The following is a 21,506-nucleotide window of genomic DNA, read 5'->3' on the forward strand; positions in this document are numbered from 1 at the left end:
CCTGACTGTTCCGGTTCAACTCCGGTTGTTCTCGAATTTGTCTTTTTCCCCCCTTCATTTCCCTCTTCTTTTTATCTCGAGAAGATAAATGTTATGCTTCACTTCATATCAGTGCCTGAGGCATGCAAACGTGAGACAATTTATTCTCTTTTTCCTTTCATTTCCTGCACCTTCCTTGCAGATGCCTTAGAAATGATGAGCAACACAGAAACACCACTATTGATGAAGCTATAGCAAACAAGGCGATGATGTATGCATACATTGTTGACAGCCCTAGGCTTGGCAATGATCTTCATGGTCTCCCATTGGCCAATCATAATCCTTACCGTTGGACCCACCCATCGTCCGTTTGCATGGCAACTAGTGAGCCTCCAGAATTTACCAAATGCAATATATGCAGGGAAGAAAGTGGAAGTGAAGTATTCCTTACTCAAAACACCACAAGTTACGTGACCTTCATCGGTCGAAAAGAAGATGCCGACATAACCTCAAATACACGGATATCGTCGTGGAAACGGGCAAATCATGAATTCTTGGAAGATTCTACGTAAGGATATCATGACGTAATTTGACTAGAAGCAACATTGAACCTTCTTGGAGAAATGTTGTCTCTCATCCATACCTAACTAGCACGGACTACCCGGGTTCGCTTGAAATTACCCCAGAGTCCGTTGCATACCATCTACGATTTCGAAGCTACACACAGCGAGTGTGCTGAGTTCCACCATGGCAGCAACACCACACTACACACGTCCAATGCGGAGCCATGCTGGTGCTTCTGAGGAGGACGTGCTAAATGAACCAGACTGGGTTATAACCCATAACCACCGAATCGGGTTTCGCGATCGCGATAATCGGCATCCAGCTTACACACATGTTGGAGATGACTGGGGTCCGGAGCAGGAGCAAGAATTTCTAGCTCAAGCAAAGAAAGAAGCAGACGAGCTCAACAAAAAGCTGGTGGAACACGATCTGATTACCGTCCGCGATTACATGGACAAGCAAGAGGTGTGCACTAATGTTTCTCAGATGCCGTTTCAATCGCCCTTGTCCCTGACCTTTCTCTTTCTAGGACTATCATTTGAGGTTACCTCAACATCACCCGCGAGGCTGGCGCTACGTCCTTGATACTACGGAAGACTTCATAAAGTACCAGCAGGATTGGCCTGTCAACGTTAGGAGGCGTCAGCAGGAGGAAGAACAGAAGAGGAAGAACGAGAAACTGAAAGAAAATGACAACCAGGAACCACAGAACGAACATGAATGGCGACGGGGTCGCGGTGAGAATGTGACTCACAACGAGGCACATGCCACAAGCCAACAATGCCCTGATTATGACCGCGAGGGGAGGGACAAAGATCAAGGAAAAGGCCCACAGGAAAAGTATTCGCCTCAGGAGCTGTCCTTGCTGCGCCTGCTAGAGGCAGAGAGCAATTACATGAAGACACTGAAACAGAACGATGGTGCAGTCGAGTCACCCGCCAAGTGGGCAAAAGAGAAGGACTTTTCCATTAACGAGGATGACCAATTCACCCCGACAACTGGATCCCCCGATCTCCCCACCTCATCCGCCTAACCGGTAAGCATCCGCTCAACGGCGAGCCAGATCTGGAAGCCCTGTACGGAGCAGGTCTCATCACCCCGAACTCACTACATTATGTTCGCAGCCATGGCGCTGTGCCTCATCTGCTGTGGGAAACCCACCAACTTGAGGTTGAAGGCGGAAAGCTGGTCTTATCGATGGACGATCTCCTCCACAATTACGAATCTATCAACATTGCAGTAGCATTGGCATGCGACGGCAACCGGAGAAAAGAGCTAAATATGATAAGACGGTCCAAAGGTTTCAACTGGGGTGCTGGGGGCATTAGCTGCGCGTTCTGGAAAGGTCCCCTCTGCGGGACATACTTCTCGATGCTGGCATCCAGGTCCCTGATCCACACCATGGGAAGCCTCCACGTTGGGTCCATTTTGAAGGCGCCGATGAGCTTAGTGAGGGCAAATACGCGACATCTATTCCATTGGCATATGTTATGGACTATGAAAACGACGTCATTTTGGCATACGAAATGAACAATGCGCGACTGCCACCAGACCACGGCTATCCCGTCCGCCTAATCGTCCCCGGCTACGTCGGCGGTCGTTGTGTTAAATGGCTCCATAGGGTCTGGGTCTCTGACAAGGAGAATGATAGCCATTATCATATCTGGGACAACAGGGTTCTGCCTAGCTTTATTCTGGATAAAGACTCGGAGTTCTCACACATCATGTTCCGTCACCCAAGCACGGCCTGCAACGAGCAGAACCTGAATTCGATTATCGCGAAACCCGGGCATGGCGAGGCGATTCCTTTGTCTGATGTGAATAAAGATCGGACTTATCGTATAGCAGGCTTTGCATACGATGGTGGTGGTCATGAAGTCGAGAGGGTGGAAGTTAGTCTCGACGGTGGTCAAACTTGGCTGTACTGTATCCGCAAGGTGAGCCTGTCAATTGACCCATTCCAGTATCACGCGAGTTATTAAATTATTGCAATCAGTTCCCTGAGTACCCTATCCGCCATGGAAATAAATTTTGGACGTGGCTCCATTGGTATGTAGATGTCGGATTGCCGCATCTTGTTCGAGCTGAGAGTATTATCGTACGCTGCTTCAATGTTTTCAAGAACACGCAGCCGAAGGACCCCACATGGAACATCATGGGGTAAGCCTCCGCCACTACCGTTTGAGTGGCTGTTTGCTGATTCTGTATAGAATGATGAACAATTGCTGGTACACCGTCCGGATCGAGGTTAACAACAACGACAATGACTCATCTGTGCTGTACTTCCGACATCCCTGCGAGCCTGGCTCGGGGACAGGAGGCTGGATGCAACCCTCATGGGAGAATCGTATCGAGAATATCAAGCATGAGGCGGCATCACCGCAAAAGCAATTCACACGCGAGGAAATTGAAAAGCACAACAAGGAGAATGACTGCTGGATTGTCATCAATGGTAAAGTCTACGATGCAACTAGTGTGCTTGACTGGCATCCTGGCGGCAAAGCACCTATCATGGCGCATGCAGGTCGGGCACATGCCGATACCACAACTGAATTCGAAAGCGTTCATGACGACTACGCGGAGCAGAAGCTGAGTGGTATTATCTAACGATTCTCCAGTTCGTTGAAATATTGACTGACTTGACACAGAATGCGTCCTCGGCGTGGTTACCGAAAAGACACTTGGGTATATCAAGAAGCAGGTCGAAGATGTGGCTAAAGAGAAAGCCAAACCCTCACAGGCTTTTCAGACTGCCTTTGACCGCCACCGGTGGAATGCCGTTCGCTTTGAAGGAAAGGAACAGATTTCCGAGGACACTCGTCGATACACTTTCTCGGTCCCATCCGATACGAAGAAGCTCGGTCTCGGCACCTGTCAGCATCTGCAGCTGGGATTTCATTTCAAGGATCGGCTCGTTATCAGGCCATACACGCCCACGAGGCCAATTTTTGAGAAAGAAGAAGATGGCACGTTCGACCTTGTCGTCAAAACATACCCCCCGGATCAATCCCAACCGGGTGGAACGATGAGCAACATCCTCGACTGTCTGCGTGATGGTGAGGAAATTGAAGTCAAAGGGCCTTCCGGTGAGATTAGGTACATCGGCCAAGGCAAGTTCATGATCGACGACAAAGAATATCATTTCCGCAATGTCAGTCTTGTCCTAGGAGGATCCGGTATCACACCCGGATACCAGCTTATCTCACGTATTCTACGTGCCAAGGAACAAGGTTTGGAAGAAGACAAGACCAATATCAAGGTCGTCGATGCGAATAAGACTGAAGACGATATACTATTGAGGGATGAGTTCGATAGACTTGCAGAGGACCACCCGAATCAGTTCCAGATCACTCATGTGCTTTCACATCCAAATGATAAATGGACAGAAGAGAAAGGCCATGTGACAAAGGAGATTCTGCGGAAATATGCATTTGGACCTGAGAAAGGGAATCTGGCGCTCCTTTGTGGTCCCCCGGCTATGATTAAGAAGGCTGTGCTTCCAGCGCTTCAGGACATTGGATACAAGGAGGATGTAAATTTGTTTGGATTTTAATGTAGCTAGACCTGCAGTCGAATCATCTGGTCGGAACTATCTAGCATATCGATTGGATATATTGTGCCTTGATTGTACTATATCTCTGTCACTCAAATTATGTCAATGTATATTTGTTGTTATATAGACCACTTGAGGTCTGCCACTCAACCTCCATGCATATCTTCACACTGGCACTCAAGCCGTGGTAGACTCAACTGTCTTGTCCTTGGTCTCAGGGGCAAACTTCCATATGAACAGCCCACCCAGAGCACCGAATATGGCGAAGAAGATATAGGTACCATACTTCATTTTGCCCAGCATATCCTTGGTGGTAAGGCCGATAACGAAGTTGAACATCCAGTTGGTTGAGGCGACGATCGAGACACCGCGGGAGCGCTGACTGTTGGGGAAGATTTCCTGAGCCAATACCCAAGAGACGGGTCCTATTCAATAAAGCGGTGGACACATGAGCTGGTGGTATGGTGACGTACCCCAAGAGTAAGCAAAGTTGACAGCGAAGAGCCAGATGAACGCAATGGCAACCCAGCGCTGGGCTCTGGCGAGTCCCTCGTTAAGTCCCACTTGGGCTTGTATGTGCCTTGGACAACAGCGACAACCATATGGCAAAGGAACATGCCCGTAGCGCCGGCGATGAGGAAGGTCTTGCGGCTGAATTTGTCGAGGTAAAGGACGGTGGGAAGGGTGAAGATAATCTGCAGGATGCCAGTCACACCAGTGGCGAGAAGGGTCGTCTTGGTGGATGAGAAGCCCAACTTAAATAAGGAAAATGAAATTAGCAGCCATTCATTGGACAGTAAGAATATGATGTGGGAAAGAGCGAGTCACTTACCGAAGAGAAAATCTGGGGTGCATAGTAGAGAACGGCGTTGATACCGGTGAACTGCTGGAAGATCATCATGCCCCAACCAAGCACCAGGCGCTTGAACATGTTGGGGGCAAACAAAGCTTTCCAGGGAGCCATTACACCTCCGGATCCAACAACCTCACTCTCAGTCTCTTCATCAAACGTAACAGCAGCTTTGATCTCAAGATACTCCGCGCAAACAAGTGGATCGTTCACAGGCAGGCGAGGCAGCTTAGAGATGGCCTCCGTGGCTTCCTCATCGCGGTGCTTCATATCAACTAACGCAGCGAGAAGGGGAAGAAGAAGTGACCGAAGAACAGAATCCAAGCTGGGAGGATCTGCAAAGCTGAAGGAAGTCTCCAAGAGATTGTCTTCTGACCCAAGCAGGTGTGTCCGTTGTTCTGAGCCCCAGGTAAGGGTTCGAGATACCCTCTGGGTTGCAGGTGCTGCCGCCGACGAACTGCATACCATAGTCAGCCAGAAAAAAATGGCGGTACCGATCGTGATGGACAGCTGTTGCAGCTGAAACCGTATCGTGGCATTGTTCCCTCCGTACGGAGTACCCTCCTAACACTGTTTACGTTTTGATCTACACCAGAAAGGTCATCAATGTGACAAAGAAATTTCACTACACCTTAGTATACGTTTCCGATCGTCATCTACGGGCAGGGATCTGTCTTTGTTGCCCCACACCACCAGCGTATTAATGGAGAGATGTATGCTTCTCTACACCCAAAAGAGAACAAAGGTGCCATCCCCATATCCAAATTAAGGATCCAGCTAATACAAAGAACCTCTGTCATTTCAAGTGATCTATGTGCTTTCGAATCCGAGCCACATCTGCGAACAAGGGGACAAAGATCCGTTAACAATGTGCATTGTGCTTGGATGTTTTAATTCTAGTCTTGGGTGAGAGCAAAGACCACTTCCCTTGCTTTCTTTGTCACTCATACAGTCCCAATTTCCAAGAGGGAGTACCTGGTCTGCAAAAGCTATATAATACCCCCATTCCGCTGAAGTAGATATGCATCAAATTCTCCGCCACTCCCTCTCTATTCCAGTCTTCTGGCTCTAGGTTCTGTGACACCTGAGCCCAGTGGTCAAGTAAAGCTTACAATTCTACCTTTCCTCCTCGATACACAGAACGATTTTGAGAATCATGGCGGCTAACTACAATTGGCAGGCTATCCACCCGGTCTACGGAGTACCACTTTCCGTCGTGCAAGCCACCGAGCAGCCTGTAATCCGCTGCGACGTTCGTCAGAGGCACAACCTCCCTTGTAGATCCTGGGCAGTTCGTATTTCTACATGGATCAATACTAACTATTTCTTATGGTCTTTGTGCGCTGGTCTCGCCGACTATCGCTCCGACGAAGAATGGACGAATACCTTCGAGACCCACTATCGGAAGACCTGGGATGAGATCCAGGCTAGAGTCCAGGAGATCGATGGGCCGTATAGGTTCGGTATACCCATTCCGATACCCCCAATCTTGAGGGCTGTGGTCATCCACCACCCCGAGACTGGCCCTGCAGAGACATTCACAGTTTGCCCGGAGGCTCGCCCATCCTATCTTATTCCTAAGGTAACTAGTATGTCTCGCCATGCTGTCTGGGGGCTTCTGCGGTTTGCCACTGAACACCAGTCCTCTTTGCCTGATCAATTTGATGTAGTGCTCGATATGTCGCCGCTAGCGCCGTCGAACTCTGTAGATACACAGATTGACCGTAGGTTGGCTAAACAGAGTGTGGCTCGACACGACTCGAAGGATGAGGTGGTAGACACATACTACCGATTTGGAAATTGAGATCGAATATGAGGTAAGTGCTATTTTCCTGATTTTTCGCTTTTTTATATAAACTTGCTCTGGTTCTCCCGACAAAGGAAAATCGCAATTTATTCTGATCACCTCACCTCTGCAGACATGCTAGTAACGTAGTAGGACCTTAGAATCCACGGAATACCTAGATATACACTTTATGAGAACTTAATACACTTTGCATGATTTATAGATTTTGATATTCATATTATTTTGGTGTCCTATCGATTTCTGACTTCCTATTCCTGAATTATTGATAAGGTAGCGAATATATCTCACCAACCCACCCCCAGCTGTGTCATCGGCCAATGAAGCCAGAACCTGAGTGATGTGTTCAGGTAATCATATATCTTACGGATCAATTTCTCAGGGCAACTATCAATCCAGTACACAGGTTCTCCGCATAGAATTACACAAGCATATGTACAAAATTTATTGCGGGCGGAACAAGACCGTACTGTTGATTTAGAGTGGCGGCATGGGGGCTTTCATATCATCCATATACCACGCCAAATCACCTGCTCCATGCTGATCACGCACACTTTCACCGTTACCTAGAAAGCGGAATCGGTTCTTAGAGCGGTACTCGATATGGAAGTGCTCCCCACCGATGTTTTCAAGACAGTCTTTAAAGTGCAAAATCGAGCCTGGATATCCCCGGTGACATGACCTGTACTTTTCCCATTCTTGTACCAGCTCGGACACTCATCCGACCAGACCATACGCTTGAGGAACTCCTGACAGTAAACATTGTAGTCTTCCATGGCTTCTTTTTTGACATAAATTGACCTGTGGGGTGTATGTTAGTCAAACACTAGGACCGAGAAAGGTCAAAATGACTCACTTGATATCCTCTGCTGCAATTTTGTTAGCCCAGCGGAGAATGTAATCGCATGTCCAAGAGACCTGCGTCAGAAGCGAGCCATGGGAGACGGGGCAATTGGGCCCGTTGAAGATGAAATAGTTCGGCATCGTGTCCACTTGGATGGAAAAGAATGCCTCAGGGTTAACTTTCCATCGCTCTTCCAATGTAGCTCCATGGGGACCAATCATCTTCCAAGATGGAATAAATGACGTGTCAAACCCTGTGGCACAGACTATCACGTCGAATTGTTGCTCATCACCTGTGAGCGTTTTGATACCAAGTTCTGTGATACGCTCAATGGGATCGAAAGTGAGAGTTGCATTGTCATTGGAAAAGGCCTCCAGATACCCATCTCCAGGTGTCAAGCGACGGCATCCAGGACGGAACTTATGAGAAAGCATTTTCGACACAATTTCAGGATCAGATATCCCTTTCATTCGCTCCTTCATCTGTTCCCGGGAAGCCTGCGTCAACCCCAATTGCATCGGGTGATCTCTATACATACCATAAAAGAATGCGTTGACACTTTACTCCAATTTGATTAGTTCCTCTTGGGTGCTAGGAGGGGGCAGCCATGCATGAACTTGGAACTTACCTGCCCTCCAACTCTCTTCGGTACCTAAAATGAGCCTTGGTATCTTCCGCGAAGTGTGCTTTCTCCTCTTCTGTGTAGGAGAAATTACCCCCGTCTCGTGTCTTCTCTGCACAGAAGTTGACAGAGACCCAGGTGGGAGTGCGTACAAAGTTGACGAGCTGGGCGACCTTCGGCTGCATTGCGGCCACGCATTGTATTCCGGAGGAGCCGTTACCGATAACTGCAACACGTTTGTTCGACCAGTCGTAGGTGTTATCCCTATGTATCACTTGTTAATAATCTTTGTTTCGTCAGTTCATGAACAGCATCTACTCACCAGGTCGAAGTGTGAAGCAACTTGCCCTTGAAACTCGATAGGCCCTCGATATCAGGCCAGCTAGTTTTGCTAACCGAAAATCACGTTACTAAAGAGAAACAAATGTAGAGGATAACTGGTTCTCACTTCAAAAAGCCGGACGCATTGACCAGAATATCGGCCTCGTCATGTATGATTGTGCCAGCTTGGTCTACCTCCACTTTCCACTTTCCCAGCTCATCATCCCACACAGTCTCGGTAACACGGGCGTTAAACTGGATGTCTTTGTCCAATTTCCACTTCCTCGTCGTTCGTTTGATGTACTCCTCAATCTCGGGACCGGGTGCATAGAAGTGGGACCAGTTTGGATTAGGCTCGAATAAAAATGTGTATGCATCTAAGTGGATGTTAAATTCCGGTGGCCAAAGAGCCGCTGAAGGAGCTTACGGGCCGGGATGTCACTGGATATGTCAGATAATACGGTCATGTTTATTAGATGTAGACACAAACTACTCACCAAGCGACACCGGGATAGGTATTCTCAAACCACGTTCCGCCGACCTCGGGATTCTTTTCGTAGATTTTCAATTCCACAAAGTCACCGAGCTTCAGTTCATGGTCTATCTTGTGGGCAAGTGTCAAACCCGAGTAACCCGCGCCGATGCAGATTAACCTTAGTTTTCGTCGCGCATAGACAGGTTGCTCGGCGCAAGGGATCCAGTTGGGAGGGGTCTCGCCATTAGCAACTCGAGTAGCAGATGTTGGGGGGAGAGGCGAAACCGTTTTGCAAGCCATTAGAAATGGGGTGGTGAGACATGTCGAGGGATTTGGAAGTGAGGCAGTAAATTGCTGGTGAGTTCCTTTGATAATACTATGATAGATCCCGCAGAAACTATTATAGAAAGAGCAAAAATAAAAATCAGGGGGCATACAAAGTGACAATGTTATTTTATTTTTCATCTTTTAGGGGGAAAGGGCTAAGGTCCTAGGCCGCCGTTGCTCTGTACTTTGTATAGGTTTTTGATTGACACGGGACAGTTTACAACATATAGCGTCAATTGAGGAGTAGTTGGCTGCTAGCAAATCCCCTGGGCAGCTCATCTCCACACCAGCACCCCAGGAAAGGCTAGTCGCGTCGGACCTATTCCGTATGCACACGCATATGTACTTTGTACAGGCTTTCTCCACAATTCTTATCCCTGTCAACTGGTATGACAGGTCGCGACGGCACATAGTGCCGCCTATCAAACCAGGTTTCCAAGCGAAGTGAAAATCAAAATATACGCAAAAAGCAGCAAAACAACATACCTGCGCTAGAAGGATCGTCCGGTCTCGCTACATGAGGTAGATATGAACGGACAATAATAAACCGCCCCCAATGTACTAGTGCCCAGCCGCTGCTCCAATGTACGAGTATTCCGTACCCGTGCTGCGTATACGTTACTACGGCCATGGTTATGCTTCCCTAATTGTTTCCCCTTAAATATTTAATTCTGACTATCTCAATGGCAAATTGCCAGTCTAACGGCATGTTTCATGTCATATCGTATACCAAGAAATGCAAATTTTAATGCATCTCAAACTGCAATACACGATATTCGGAATCAACAAATCTGAGGGAATCTGCGTCTCTTTAGAGCCCTATGTAATAATTGAAAGTCAGATCAGCATTTTTTGCCTGTTTTATACTTGTCCCATGTCACGTCCACATCTTGTCGGACTGTAATAGCACAGCTAGAGTCTCCTCGCTCTACATCATGATGGTCACTCACAGCCTCGTCCCTCAGCGACCGAGTGGCATTTATATCGTTCATTAATTCGACTTCATCTACGCAGCTAAATCCATTGGTGCTGAATAATGAGTCCTTGAGTGGCTTTTTTGCTCGGGATTTCCGGAGCCAGGTCGTTGTAGCAGGTGGATGTTCAGCGCTGGGATTAGTGCTGCGACTGTTTGATGAGCGCCCTGTCCGAGCTTTAGACCACCACCGACGAAAGAAAGGCCCAAACGTAGGGAGGCACGCGCAGATGATACCAACAAAAGGTTCCACGCACGACCAGATAAAGACAGGTGCCATAGTCCACGTAGCATCTGTACCGTGGGTGTTTTTGTGAAGCGCGATGATCCGGCAGATACTCGCCACGCAGACACTGAGGTCAATTAGCTATTAGCCAGAATCAATTTTATAGTAGTCGGAGAGGGGTGAGGAACATACAAACTTCCTAAGAGCAGGATTCCCACGACCGCTACCTTCTGCGACGATCGCATCTGCAACTTGTAAATTGTTGGCATCGGCATACACAGTATTATCACATCAATCAACATAGCAGCAATGCCATTGCCAAAAAAGAATTTGGGCACATCAATGCATACACCAGTGGCTGTTGGATCGGTATAGAGCAGCCAGAAATATGGCAGTGGTCGACAGGCCACTGCCACCGTGACGATGATGGTGACCCAATATCCAATAACCAAAAACATGCAGATGCATAGTGACCAGCGGAAGTTGAATATGCGGCCGTAAAAAAACACGATAGAGGATTTGGTGAAGGTGACAGCTGTGGCGTAAATCATGACATAGGCAAAAAGTATCTAAATGTTTTGTCAAAGTCTGTCCCGAGCATCGCATTCAATATTTCCCTTACTTTCCAGACAGTAATAAACTCTGCCTCGGTCAAGGATTGCAAATGATAACCGTTGCCATACGGAATACCTAGGGAGACTGGTGTAAGTGCTGTGCCCATTCATTGACTATGTCACGTCACGACTCATTTTTGACTCACTTATAAAGCAGGATACTGCTGTGCCCCAAGAGAATAGAAGAGCTGCAATGATCAGGTAGTCATCCATGGCTAATTTTCTGTTCTCCTTGGTCTTCATTGGTGCAACTAATCGCAATATGACTGCAGTGGTCCCCAACACCGCTACAGGAATAACTGATCCCAACAGGTTGCCCGTCTGGTTTTGGACCAGGTCTACGCCAGGCGGCGCTGGGCCAAAGTCACCTGTAGCAGTGACACTGGGCATTTCGGCGGTCCTGCGGTAGATGAAAGGGAATCACAAAGGAACACAACTCCGCAGGTCCAAAGATATATAAATTGGCAGTCCGGAGTCCGGATGGACCACTTGATATGTATTTTGATTATTCAGAAGTTAAGGCAATTATTTATGTTGTAGTGCAGGCTACTTTCAGGGGTTTTGGTACTGATCTATTCAAGATGCCCTCGTAATAATTAAATGGAATTGAGAGGTCAATATACATGTATGTCGGTGTACAGTGTGTGGTGTATGGGGGCGTACTCCGTATCCTTGAAAAAATACATACATCCTGGACTAATCCTGGACTAGACTCGGGCAAGAGTCCTAAATGCGACGACCTAACGATCGAATAACGTCCTGTCAATTGTGCGGGTCACCGGGGCCCCACAACCCGTCCATTTGACAGCGGGTGTGCCGCTTCCTGTACTTTGGAGTTTCAAAAGACACTAGACTACGGAGTACAGGGTTCTTAAATACCCTTGTTTATTTATCAGTGTATTCGGGTCACTACCAGCCGAATATATAGTAAAACATCAGATAATAATAGCGCGCTATACTTCTCCCATGGAAATTCTTTATTTTAGGGCATATGGGTAGAGATGAGAGTTGGCATGATGTGTCGTGGATGGAGTTAACCCCAACTATCTGCCAGTGAAGTATTCAGGTTGAGGGAAATTTTCCCAAGAATAGCTCGGCTTGCTATTCCATAGACTGTGTGACCTCGAGATATATATTCCAGACATCTATAACAATATCAATATAGGAATGTACGAGTGGCTCTGAGGTTACCACACGACTTCGCCTTGGGTTGAAAGATTGACTAGTTCAATCATTGGAAATTACCTGCGTATTTTGACCAGCTCCGAATATTACTCCTGGGCTCTAAATCTAAACCGATGATGCACCCTATTTTTCGTTTTCTTTGGAATTATTCTTAGGTTAGATGGCTGGGCTTTGTCCCCATTGTGAAACAAGCCATGGATGAAAGAGCCAAACGATGCATATATCCGTTGATGCCACGACAAAAGCAATAAAGGGAAGCCCGGATAATTAAAACACAGGTCGTCTTAGGTCTTTGTGGCATCTCTTGGAGCCCATTAAGCCATTATCAGCATGGAGAAGCGTAACATAATTCTGAATCATCTATAAATGGGAACTTCCCTCTTGTTAAAACTATTTCCAAAATATACGGTTCTGTTACTAGATCTAAATCACACTGCCATCATCGCAAATCCCCCTGCTTCTACATTCAAAAGTCAGCGGTTATTGCCACCAAGTCCAACGCCAAATTCCACCATGTCTCAGCAACCAACCTCCGCCCAACCCTTGGGCAGTTTCAAGCTGGGTGATTTGCCTCATGAGTTAGTTTTACTCATTTCGAGTATGGTGACTATCCGGGACCGCTGTAGGCTTCATCAAACCTGCAAGTCTATGTACTTACTCCTCGCGCATGGCATTATGGAGGAGAGGCAGCTGACTGCCCGAGTTCTAGCTCCCAAGCAAAAATACGAGAAGCGTGGCTGGAGATGGAATTCTCCTCATGCAATTGCTGGAATCGACATGCCAGATACTTCTCCTCAAGAAGATGGTTGCAGGTTTTTGAGTAAGCCAGCAAAAGGTGAGGTCTTTGCTTGTGCCATTGAGCGCGGGGATTTCAAGATCGTACTGGAGTACTTGCGTTCGGGCGTCGACCCCAACGTATATAGCCTTACTGGCGGATTCATGCTGCATGTGGCGGTTGCTGCCCGTCAACCTAGTATGATATCATTGCTCCTGGATTACGATGCTGATCCTTCCTGCTTGCACTTCAACTACAGCCACGATCCCGATTCTTGGGCTTTCTCCCTTGGTCCTGAACCCTTTTTCTACACTCTCACCTATGACGGTGATTGGATGGTTAGTACGTTCGCCAGGAGTGGCAAGGTCGACGGATTCGCCAATTTTGTTGTTCGTTATTGTAGCTATGAAACAATACAGGATTGTATAGCCGCAGGCATGGATCTCAATCAACCGTCTTCTGAGGGGAGACTGTGGCACATGCTTTGGCCAAGCGCAATGATCAAGTGTTGTTCCGGGATATGGCACAATATCTTACAAAAGAAACTATGACGATGGTTTTTCAAAGGCACCAGACGCCCCTGCATGTCGCACTGAAGCAACCAACCCCGGATGTCGCCATGGAACTTATTGAGGCTGATGCCTATACTGATTCCCTTGACAAATCGATAGATACTACTCCGTTCATTGCTCTCGCTGTCGAAAACGGCCATTTTGAAGCTGCACGCCTGATGCTTAAGAGGAACACCAACCTTCCCTTGAAGAAATATATAGGGAGTGAGCTTCCGACAGCAGTCTCATCTTGCGCTGTTGGCGTTATCCGTCCGCTCATCGACCGTGGCGTGAGCAAAGAACAAGATGGAAACGACTATACTTCGCCACTTATCTGCGCTGTCAGGACGGGAAGCTTGGACGTGGTGAAGTCAGTCTACGAGGAAGGACCCAAGCATCCCTCCTTGAGATATAACCCCGGAAGACTGTTTTCACCTTCAGCATACGCTACAGCACTCGCCCTAGGGAAACCCGAGATTGTGGATTACCTGGAGGGTTGCATAGAGCGCGACAGCAGCGACCCTCAAATGCCGTGTACACCGGAGAGTGATTCCCATGCCAATATGGCGCGCAAGATCATGGAGATTATGTCATATCTTCATCATTGGGATGAGTGTATGTTTGGTGATGAAGTCCAGCCCAATGCAGTTCAGTCCAAGGCCCACCTCGTCAATCATATCGCGTTACATATTCTTCCCTTGGCAGGGGCAGATTTTGATTCTGGTCGAATTTGTGATCTCGTCCAAAAAGCTCAACATATATGTCCCAGCAAGCAGGTTTCGTACCATTCAATGTACGCTCTTGAGGAGGCTATTAAAGATCTTGAGCTGCCAGGGGAAGAAGCAGGAGAAGGAGAATGTGATGGTCCTGACAATGCAGGCCTATTATGCAAGGCCTTACCACGTCTCTTGGGCGTTATCAGGAAAGAGGTGGGCCCTGAAAGAAGGACCCTTTTCCTGGAGACCTTGGAGGAGGTTTTTATTGATCATATAACGGTACAGGCAAAGAGTCAGATGTGCGCTGATTCGAAACTACTTGGAGCGCTACTACTGCCCCCTGGAATGAATGATAGGGCACGCCAGCTTAAAGAAACCTTGAGACGTCTTTGTGGCGTGGCAAGGGAGAACATTTATAATGATGAGATCGGCCGGCTCATTATGGTCTTCTTGCGTCTTCTTCGATGCTAAGGCTTTTTATATTCGGTGGAGATAAGGTGAACTCCTCACATGGCATTATTCTGTTTAAGGTCCGTATTTTCAAAACTGCTATGTTGATTCTGTTAGATTTTGTTTACTTGTTTGTTCTATATGGTATCATTTCGCTTTCTACAACATCAAGGCGCACAGAGATAAGATTGTCATTAGCAAGGGAATGTGGGAATTAAATCACTGTAACACTTGAAATTCCGCAAGACTGGGAACATATTATAGACTGCCATGCTTGAATCCTGTAGGTATTTCTCCTTGGCCATTGATAGAGAAATGTCTGCCAGTATTATACTGGCAATAAGACCCGGAAGCAACATAGCAATGTACGTACTCTGCTTGCGAAGGAAGCATGTTTTACTGCACGGCCACGACGCACCCCTAAGTCCCACATTAAAGACACAACACGAAGTCAATTTACAAACAGACAAACCCACACAGCAGATGCAAGTGGTCAACAATCTTTATCCCAAGCGTAGAGTAGTTTCATTGAGTCGGTCAGTCTAAGCACAGCGCCGGGGACGTATCCCCCTCAGATCGAAGCCATAGCAAATGCACAAACAATTAAGGCGGGGGCAGCGACAGAACAGGCTGAGTAGTACATGGCAGATGAAGAGAAGACAAGCAAAGCTAATAAGCATATTGGAACAAATAATAGCAAGAAAGATAAAAGGCCAAGAAAGCGACGAGCCCAGAGGCTGGCGATGTCAGACGCACCGAAAGACGGCGATGTATGTATACTTCCAGAACATGTCGGCATGGGCTGGCATCGTCACCGATATGGCGGGTATGTATGCAGGATAATGTATGTGTTGCTCGTGAAGGCGTCTCAAGTGGCCGGGGATGAACCATAGATTTCAATTCAGGGTATTTTCTGTATCAGTCTAGTGTGTTCTGATGGGCCAATACCAATGCATGCACCCTCAGAACTGCTCCAAGGCGGTGGAGTAGGGCCGCCCAGATTCACGTGCTGCTGTTCCGCGTGCTCTCCACAGCTGCACTCATAAGAATAGAAGGGAAGACGGAGAAAGGGATCGAGCGACAACTGGGTATCATAATGGGGCTGTTTTGGAATGGCTCGAGATTAATGGAAGTCGAAAGGCGCCGGACGATGGAAGAGAAAGAAAAGGTGGTTGAGTAAAATTGTCATTCCACATTTAGTCGGGGTTGGTAAGCTAGAAATCACGCAATTAGCAAGAACGTTTGGCCAGGATCTAAAATGCAGTGTTCAACTGACCCGAAGAACAGGACGCGAGTAATCTTCGTTGTCTTGCAGCGAAACACTGCTGTCCCGAGGACCATTCGGGTAGAGGACCGTGTTGGTCTTCATTCGCCGATCGGTGAATGTTGTGCCCGAACGTGCGGGAATAGGTCCACCAGCACCACCTTCTCCATTGCCCCGCGGGAAGAAACCTCCCATGAAACTCGATCCCCTGCTGGTTCTGTCCTCCGTCATGTCCTGGCTTGGAATAGGGCTGGCAGCGCGAGCGCGTTTGCGATAGAAGAAGATCAAGAAGATGAGAGCACCGATCAGGGCGATTCCTCCAAGGACACCAATTACAATGCCTGCGATGGAACCTCCACTCAATTTCGTCCCGACGGCACCAGTAGTTGCCGATGCGGAATCAGCGCCAGCAGTCTCACTCGTAGCAGCAACGGTGACTGTCTTGACTTGGCCACCAGAGTTGGTCTCCAACGAGACAGAAGATGAGGTAGTGGTTGTCTTATCATCCGACGAGGTTGTCTCAGGATCGAAAGTTAGCCAAGTGTCCCATTTGATCAAACCGGTCATGCTGAAGGTACAGTTTGTGAAGTCGAGATGGAAGAGACGGAGGCAGTGACAGTGACAGTTGTAGGCTGGACGCTAGTACTCTCCTATCCCCGATATTAGAGCCACAAGCCAAGAAAGAGTAGGACACCCAATCAAGCTGCATAGCTGGTAGGAAAGTTTATCGGTCCAAAATAGAAAACCAAAGAAAGGGAAAAAGGAACGTTGTCCAAAAGAAAAACAAAAAAGGAGGGGAGGCTTACCGAGGTCGACGTTGATGTTGACGAAGTGGTTGAGGTTGAACCGCCGGCTGTGCTAGTCACGTCATTGCCGACAATGCTCACGTAGGCGAATACACCTTTGGATGCACTTCCACAACTGTCTGAGGGGTAACCCGGGCATGAACTATCACAGTCGGAGGTGTCGGATTGCGATCCCTTGGAGGGAGCAACATTTGAGCACCAGCATTTCTTCCCTTGTATAATACCTAGGGCGTAATTGGCGCAAGTAGTTTGACATGCTCCATTTGATTGAAATGTGTCGGAAACTGTGAAAAGTCAGCGATATAACCAAACCTATATAAGTTTGCGATCACTTGCCTGCTTTGAAGGAAGACCCTGTGTTGTCTGAAGCACAGTATGCGAGGCTGGACTCGGCCGACGCGAATGGCTGAGCCAGGAGAGCAAAAGCTGAGACCACCACCGCGACCTTCATAGTGGGTGTGCTCGATAACTTTTTTATCAGACCCGATCGCCTGTCCTCAATATTTGTAATATTCTTTATTTTCCACCCAGATCCCGCCGTGAGGGTAATGACGGTAAGAAGTTCGTAGGCGCAGAGGGAAGATCGAAATTGGCTGTGGGCCGACCGATGTGAATTGTCGATCACTTATGGACCAGAGTCGGATGTCTGAACGAAGAATCTATTATGGAGTACTCCGTATGTCGATGGCAGTCGATCAAAAAGGTCCCAATTGTTACTTGTTGATCCCCCACTAAACACTGAAAAAGTCGTAGGTTGTCCCGTGTCAAAGACACATTGTCCCGATGGGTGTCTCCGAGGGCTAAAGGGCTAACAAAAAAATAACAAGAAAAGAAAGAAAGGAAAGGAAACCGAACGAAGAACGAAGAACGAAGATCGCAAAAGTCGAGTGTAGGAGAGAGGAAGAGGAAGAGAGAGAAGAGAAGGGGGATCTCCACAGTCACGGGCTATGCCCATAATCCTACTTCCTCACCGGAGTATGTCGAGCCTCCCGACATACCCGGTGGAGACTGAATTTCCTTATTTCCTTATTTCCTTTATCTATGAGATTTGAATTATTAATTGGGATCTCCAGAGATATTAGTAGTTTATTTACAGTTCTCGATCTTGGTTCGTTTTCTTTTCTCTTTTTTTTACTCTGCAGACACGGACCCTTTATATGCTATCTACAATGTTGTTATCTCTGTGAGGTACTTCGTACATATGTACAAAATAAGAGCCTATAAAAAGCCATATAATCTTATAAGACATAACACCCTCGAGGGGATAACCTTGGAAGGTACGGAGTATAACGTACAAGTATAACACAGTATTTTCCAAGGTTATTGACTTTTTTCCTAATGCGCTTTTCTCCACTGGGGTGGCCTGACTGGAAGACCAAAGATCGCTACACCAAGGAAACATTCCGCCCTTCATACCTTTTCTTTTCTTTTTTTCCCTTTTTCGATCTCTATTATTACCTCTACCTAGGTAGACTCTGTACTCTTTAAACAATATGTACGCAGTACGGAGTACGGATAGTGTGCTTCTATTTATGTATCATTTTCTTTATATTTGAAACAGTTGCCCAAGAGATCGCCAGTGCATTCTGACCGGGGTTATAGCGTATGTTATATTTGTGGACATACGTAATTGAGTGGAGAGAAAACTTCCCAGAACAAGAATGTTCCGAATTTGGCCTTTGTATATTAATTTTGAATTATTTATAAGTACGCGGGGATGGATAAAGAAAGCTCCCTAAGAACCTTCCTAAAACCAACTTGGTGACAATAAAGTCCTCCACTCCACTGTTCACCTTAGCCTCAATGCAGTTACATATGTATAGGAACTGGACCAAGTGGTCATTAGAGTCTTCCAAGGTTGTATCATGAAATGGACACCTGTCACCTTCCCAATCCCCTTGTACAGTGTACGCCCTGAGGTAACACAGGGAATTATATCACCCTGAGGATTGTATACTGTACGGAGTACACCGTATGCTCCCTCTCGACCCCCCATGCCCAGGCTCCAGTAACGATCGACTCGAGAGATCGCTGTGATTTGCCGGATCGAAGCGAGTTGGGGATGATGAAACACCGTGATTTACCGGCTATTAGGTGCAACTGCCGCGTTTTTTTTCTCTACAATATAGAACGTATGAACTGATAGCTTGCATATCATAATACGGTCTGGTACCACATATTAACACACAGAGTAGGACAACACTGTACCTAGGTAGGTATACGGAGTACATCGTCATGATTTCCCCTTTTCAAAGGTTATTTCCTTTCTCGACTTATCGAAATCTGAGCTCATCTCCCAAGTGGGGAATTCTCCACTCGTACGTAGGTAAAAACGTAAAAGCGATACGCTAATGGCCTTTGATCTTGAAATTGCACAGATTACGATTTCTCTTATAACAGACTGAAGGATAAAGACTTCGTGTTCCATATGTATAATATAACTGGTTAGTACTCCGTACATAGACATTTTAGTGTTCTCGGAGCCGAGTACAGAACTTTCATAAGCGATACAATCCAATAGCTTTTTAATAATACCGAGGATCATTGGTCTAGTACATTCTGCGATACCAACATCAATACAAATGTGCTGACCGATCCTTACACAATGCCAAGTCTAGTGTCCTGGAGTGATGATGTTGTGGCCGCTATTATGGCTGAGACAAACCCACTGCAAATGCGGTATTAGCCCAGTACGACGTAATCTCCCGCAGGGGGCCTTCAGCTGCGTAGGGTTAGCCGATCGAGGTTTTCCCTCTTTTGTCTTCTTGCAAGGTCTCGACTCACGATGTGGCAAAGTCAAGGGAGCTCCGATTATTTAATTATTGTTATCGTACCTGGTGGCTTGCAGGTGGCGTCCCGACTCTGAAACAAGCCTACAGTGGCGATCACTGTTGCAGCCTGCATGAGACATCCGCGAACCAGATGTCGGAGTTGAAAGTCTATACATTTGTGCTTACTTTTTATTTCTAGAGGTCAAGTCAGTTTCGTGGCCATTCAAGATTCAATGAAAATGGTTTCATATTAAAGGGGTTTCAGGAATACATCTGCGACATAAGAATATGCGCAGGAAGTGAACTAGTCTGTGCTGTTGTACATGACATGTGCTGGACTTGCACCCATCGTTTAACTCTCGCGTACGAAGTCAACGGATAGTCGGCCAGTTCCGGAGATCACATCAACCACCTCTGACTCCTCTGTACTTTCGGAAGCCGCCGAAGCCGCCGAAGCCGCCGACTTCTCGGAGCTCTTGGAAGACTCACTAACAGCGCGCGAACGATTGGTGTCGGACCCTGGCAGAGGGCCAGTCATCGATGCATCAATGTCCTCCACGAAGTCTGACTCGGGCTCATCATCAGATGAAACGGAAGAAGATCTAACCCAAGCCAGAATGTCGTCGTCTGGAGGGTTGGAAGACAGAGGGTGATCCGGTTGGGTAGTCTTGTCTGATCCGGCGTCGTCTTCGTCCTCCTCCTCATCAAAGAAGCTGGTCGCAGCGCATAAGGCGGTCAATCGAGTGAAATGCCACTGCATGTCCAGCAAGTCGAAACTTGGAAGGGGTCGAAGGATCGGGTCGTCGGTTGTCATTCTGAAGCGGTAGCCGGATTCAATGGCACGATGTGTTGCTTCTCCTCGATTTCCTACCGCCAAGATCAGTTGATCCACGCTGTGGACGTTCTTGGTGGAGGGAGGCAGCTTGGCCACATCAACGGTGTTAAAAAGCGTGTGGTCTGGCTTTGGCTGCCAATAGAATTCAATTTCCATTGCGGTCATATCGTCAGAAATCCAGGCGGGACGCAGGGCGAACAAACCACTTGACCATGCAGTCCGAAGGTCTCTCCGAAGGCAGATCAGATTGGAACAATCATTGACGGGACTGTTGGGGCTGGTTGGGTCATTGAAAAAAGCCCTTTTCCATCTTGAAGTCGTGCTCGTTCCCCAGAACACATCCGCGAATGCCCAAATGTTAGGAGTCTTCGGATCGTTTTGCAAGAAGGCGTTGACTGCACTAGCTGGGAAGATTGGAGTAGTTTGGTAGATCTTGCGGGTGCCTGTGATGACACACTTCTGTCCATCTCGTTCTCTGGCGGCATAGATTGCAACGGGTGGAACATGTCGCCGCGGGCTGAAAGTAGGAGACCAGAATGCTGCTCCTCGCTGTTGAGAGGGAGATGGTGTCACCGACCATTTGAATGGAAGAGCACAAATGAGTTCAGCAAAGGGGTCTATGATTCTCAGTGAGAAGCGGGCAAGCTGTACCATGTACTCAAGCTTCTCAAGGTCGCACAACTGGAGAACGGCCCACAATGGGGTAGGTATCTCCTGATCAAGAACAGCTTTCTTGAATTGGCGAATGAGAATCCTACGCTGGGGCGACTGGATATTGAAGCGCTCATCACTCACACGAACCACGGTGGGGGAGCGGCCTAGTTCCGAAGAACTTCCAGAGGGAACTGTACTCGCAGATGCGTTTGACATATTGATCACGTGGGCCAGTTCTAGATCCATCAGAAAAGACGGTGAATGCTGCGGAAATCCGATGATTGCCGCGACAGGCACGTGGTCGGCGTGTGAAGGAAACTGGAAGGTTCGTTTTGATCTGGAGCTCT

At 47.5% G+C, this 21,506-nt stretch overlaps 9 protein-coding genes across 9 annotated transcripts; 4 read left to right on the forward strand and 5 right to left on the reverse strand.

Annotated features, from left to right (window-relative positions):
• Positions 1–726: 726 nt before the first annotated feature.
• On the forward strand, positions 727–1,576 carry N7519_006855 (uncharacterized protein; the record flags this gene model as incomplete). Its single annotated transcript, XM_057293631.1, has 2 exons — positions 727–1,008; positions 1,073–1,576. 2 exons carry the CDS (start codon positions 727–729, stop codon positions 1,574–1,576), a joined length of 786 nt encoding a protein of 261 aa, XP_057148442.1.
• A 164-nt stretch (positions 1,577–1,740) lies between these two features.
• Positions 1,741–4,096, forward strand: N7519_006856 (uncharacterized protein; the record flags this gene model as incomplete). Its single annotated transcript, XM_057293632.1, has 5 exons — positions 1,741–1,782; positions 1,872–2,480; positions 2,540–2,703; positions 2,754–3,139; positions 3,192–4,096. 5 exons carry the CDS (start codon positions 1,741–1,743, stop codon positions 4,094–4,096), a joined length of 2,106 nt encoding a protein of 701 aa, XP_057148443.1.
• Positions 4,097–4,273: 177 nt separating this feature from the next.
• Positions 4,274–5,414, reverse strand: N7519_006857 (Major facilitator superfamily domain general substrate transporter; the record flags this gene model as incomplete). The annotated part of the gene is made up of 3 exons (XM_057293633.1): positions 4,274–4,495; positions 4,570–4,851; positions 4,929–5,414. The coding sequence occupies 3 exons, from the start codon at positions 5,412–5,414 to the stop codon at positions 4,274–4,276; spliced, it is 990 nt and encodes a 329-aa protein (XP_057148444.1).
• A 688-nt stretch (positions 5,415–6,102) lies between these two features.
• Positions 6,103–6,750, forward strand: N7519_006858 (uncharacterized protein; the record flags this gene model as incomplete). The annotated part of the gene is made up of 1 exon (XM_057293634.1): positions 6,103–6,750. The coding sequence occupies one exon, from the start codon at positions 6,103–6,105 to the stop codon at positions 6,748–6,750; it is 648 nt and encodes a 215-aa protein (XP_057148445.1).
• A 477-nt stretch (positions 6,751–7,227) lies between these two features.
• On the reverse strand, positions 7,228–9,312 carry N7519_006859 (flavin-containing monooxygenase; the record flags this gene model as incomplete). The annotated part of the gene is made up of 8 exons (XM_057293635.1): positions 7,228–7,388; positions 7,439–7,551; positions 7,607–8,152; positions 8,223–8,480; positions 8,539–8,607; positions 8,665–8,914; positions 8,965–8,978; positions 9,035–9,312. The coding sequence occupies 8 exons, from the start codon at positions 9,310–9,312 to the stop codon at positions 7,228–7,230; spliced, it is 1,689 nt and encodes a 562-aa protein (XP_057148446.1).
• Positions 9,313–10,181: 869 nt separating this feature from the next.
• Positions 10,182–11,542, reverse strand: N7519_006860 (uncharacterized protein; the record flags this gene model as incomplete). Its single annotated transcript, XM_057293636.1, has 4 exons — positions 10,182–10,665; positions 10,731–11,107; positions 11,161–11,228; positions 11,299–11,542. The coding sequence occupies 4 exons, from the start codon at positions 11,540–11,542 to the stop codon at positions 10,182–10,184; spliced, it is 1,173 nt and encodes a 390-aa protein (XP_057148447.1).
• Positions 11,543–12,850: 1,308 nt separating this feature from the next.
• On the forward strand, positions 12,851–14,850 carry N7519_006861 (F-box domain and ankyrin repeat protein; the record flags this gene model as incomplete). The annotated part of the gene is made up of 2 exons (XM_057293637.1): positions 12,851–13,511; positions 13,577–14,850. The coding sequence occupies 2 exons, from the start codon at positions 12,851–12,853 to the stop codon at positions 14,848–14,850; spliced, it is 1,935 nt and encodes a 644-aa protein (XP_057148448.1).
• Positions 14,851–16,025: 1,175 nt separating this feature from the next.
• N7519_006862 (uncharacterized protein) lies at positions 16,026–17,350 on the reverse strand (the record flags this gene model as incomplete). The annotated part of the gene is made up of 5 exons (XM_057293638.1): positions 16,026–16,043; positions 16,106–16,612; positions 16,672–16,743; positions 16,900–17,183; positions 17,236–17,350. The coding sequence occupies 5 exons, from the start codon at positions 17,348–17,350 to the stop codon at positions 16,026–16,028; spliced, it is 996 nt and encodes a 331-aa protein (XP_057148449.1).
• Positions 17,351–20,022: 2,672 nt separating this feature from the next.
• On the reverse strand, positions 20,023–21,375 carry N7519_006863 (HNH endonuclease signature motif containing protein; the record flags this gene model as incomplete). Its single annotated transcript, XM_057293639.1, has 1 exon — positions 20,023–21,375. One exon carries the CDS (start codon positions 21,373–21,375, stop codon positions 20,023–20,025), a length of 1,353 nt encoding a protein of 450 aa, XP_057148450.1.
• Positions 21,376–21,506: the final 131 nt, after the last annotated feature.

The sequence above is a fragment of the Penicillium mononematosum genome (genome assembly GCF_028829835.1).
Source record: "Penicillium mononematosum strain IBT 11891 chromosome Unknown utg000003l:1.0-8172316.0:1.0-8177699.0, whole genome shotgun sequence".
NCBI classification, from domain to species: domain Eukaryota; kingdom Fungi; phylum Ascomycota; class Eurotiomycetes; order Eurotiales; family Aspergillaceae; genus Penicillium; species Penicillium mononematosum.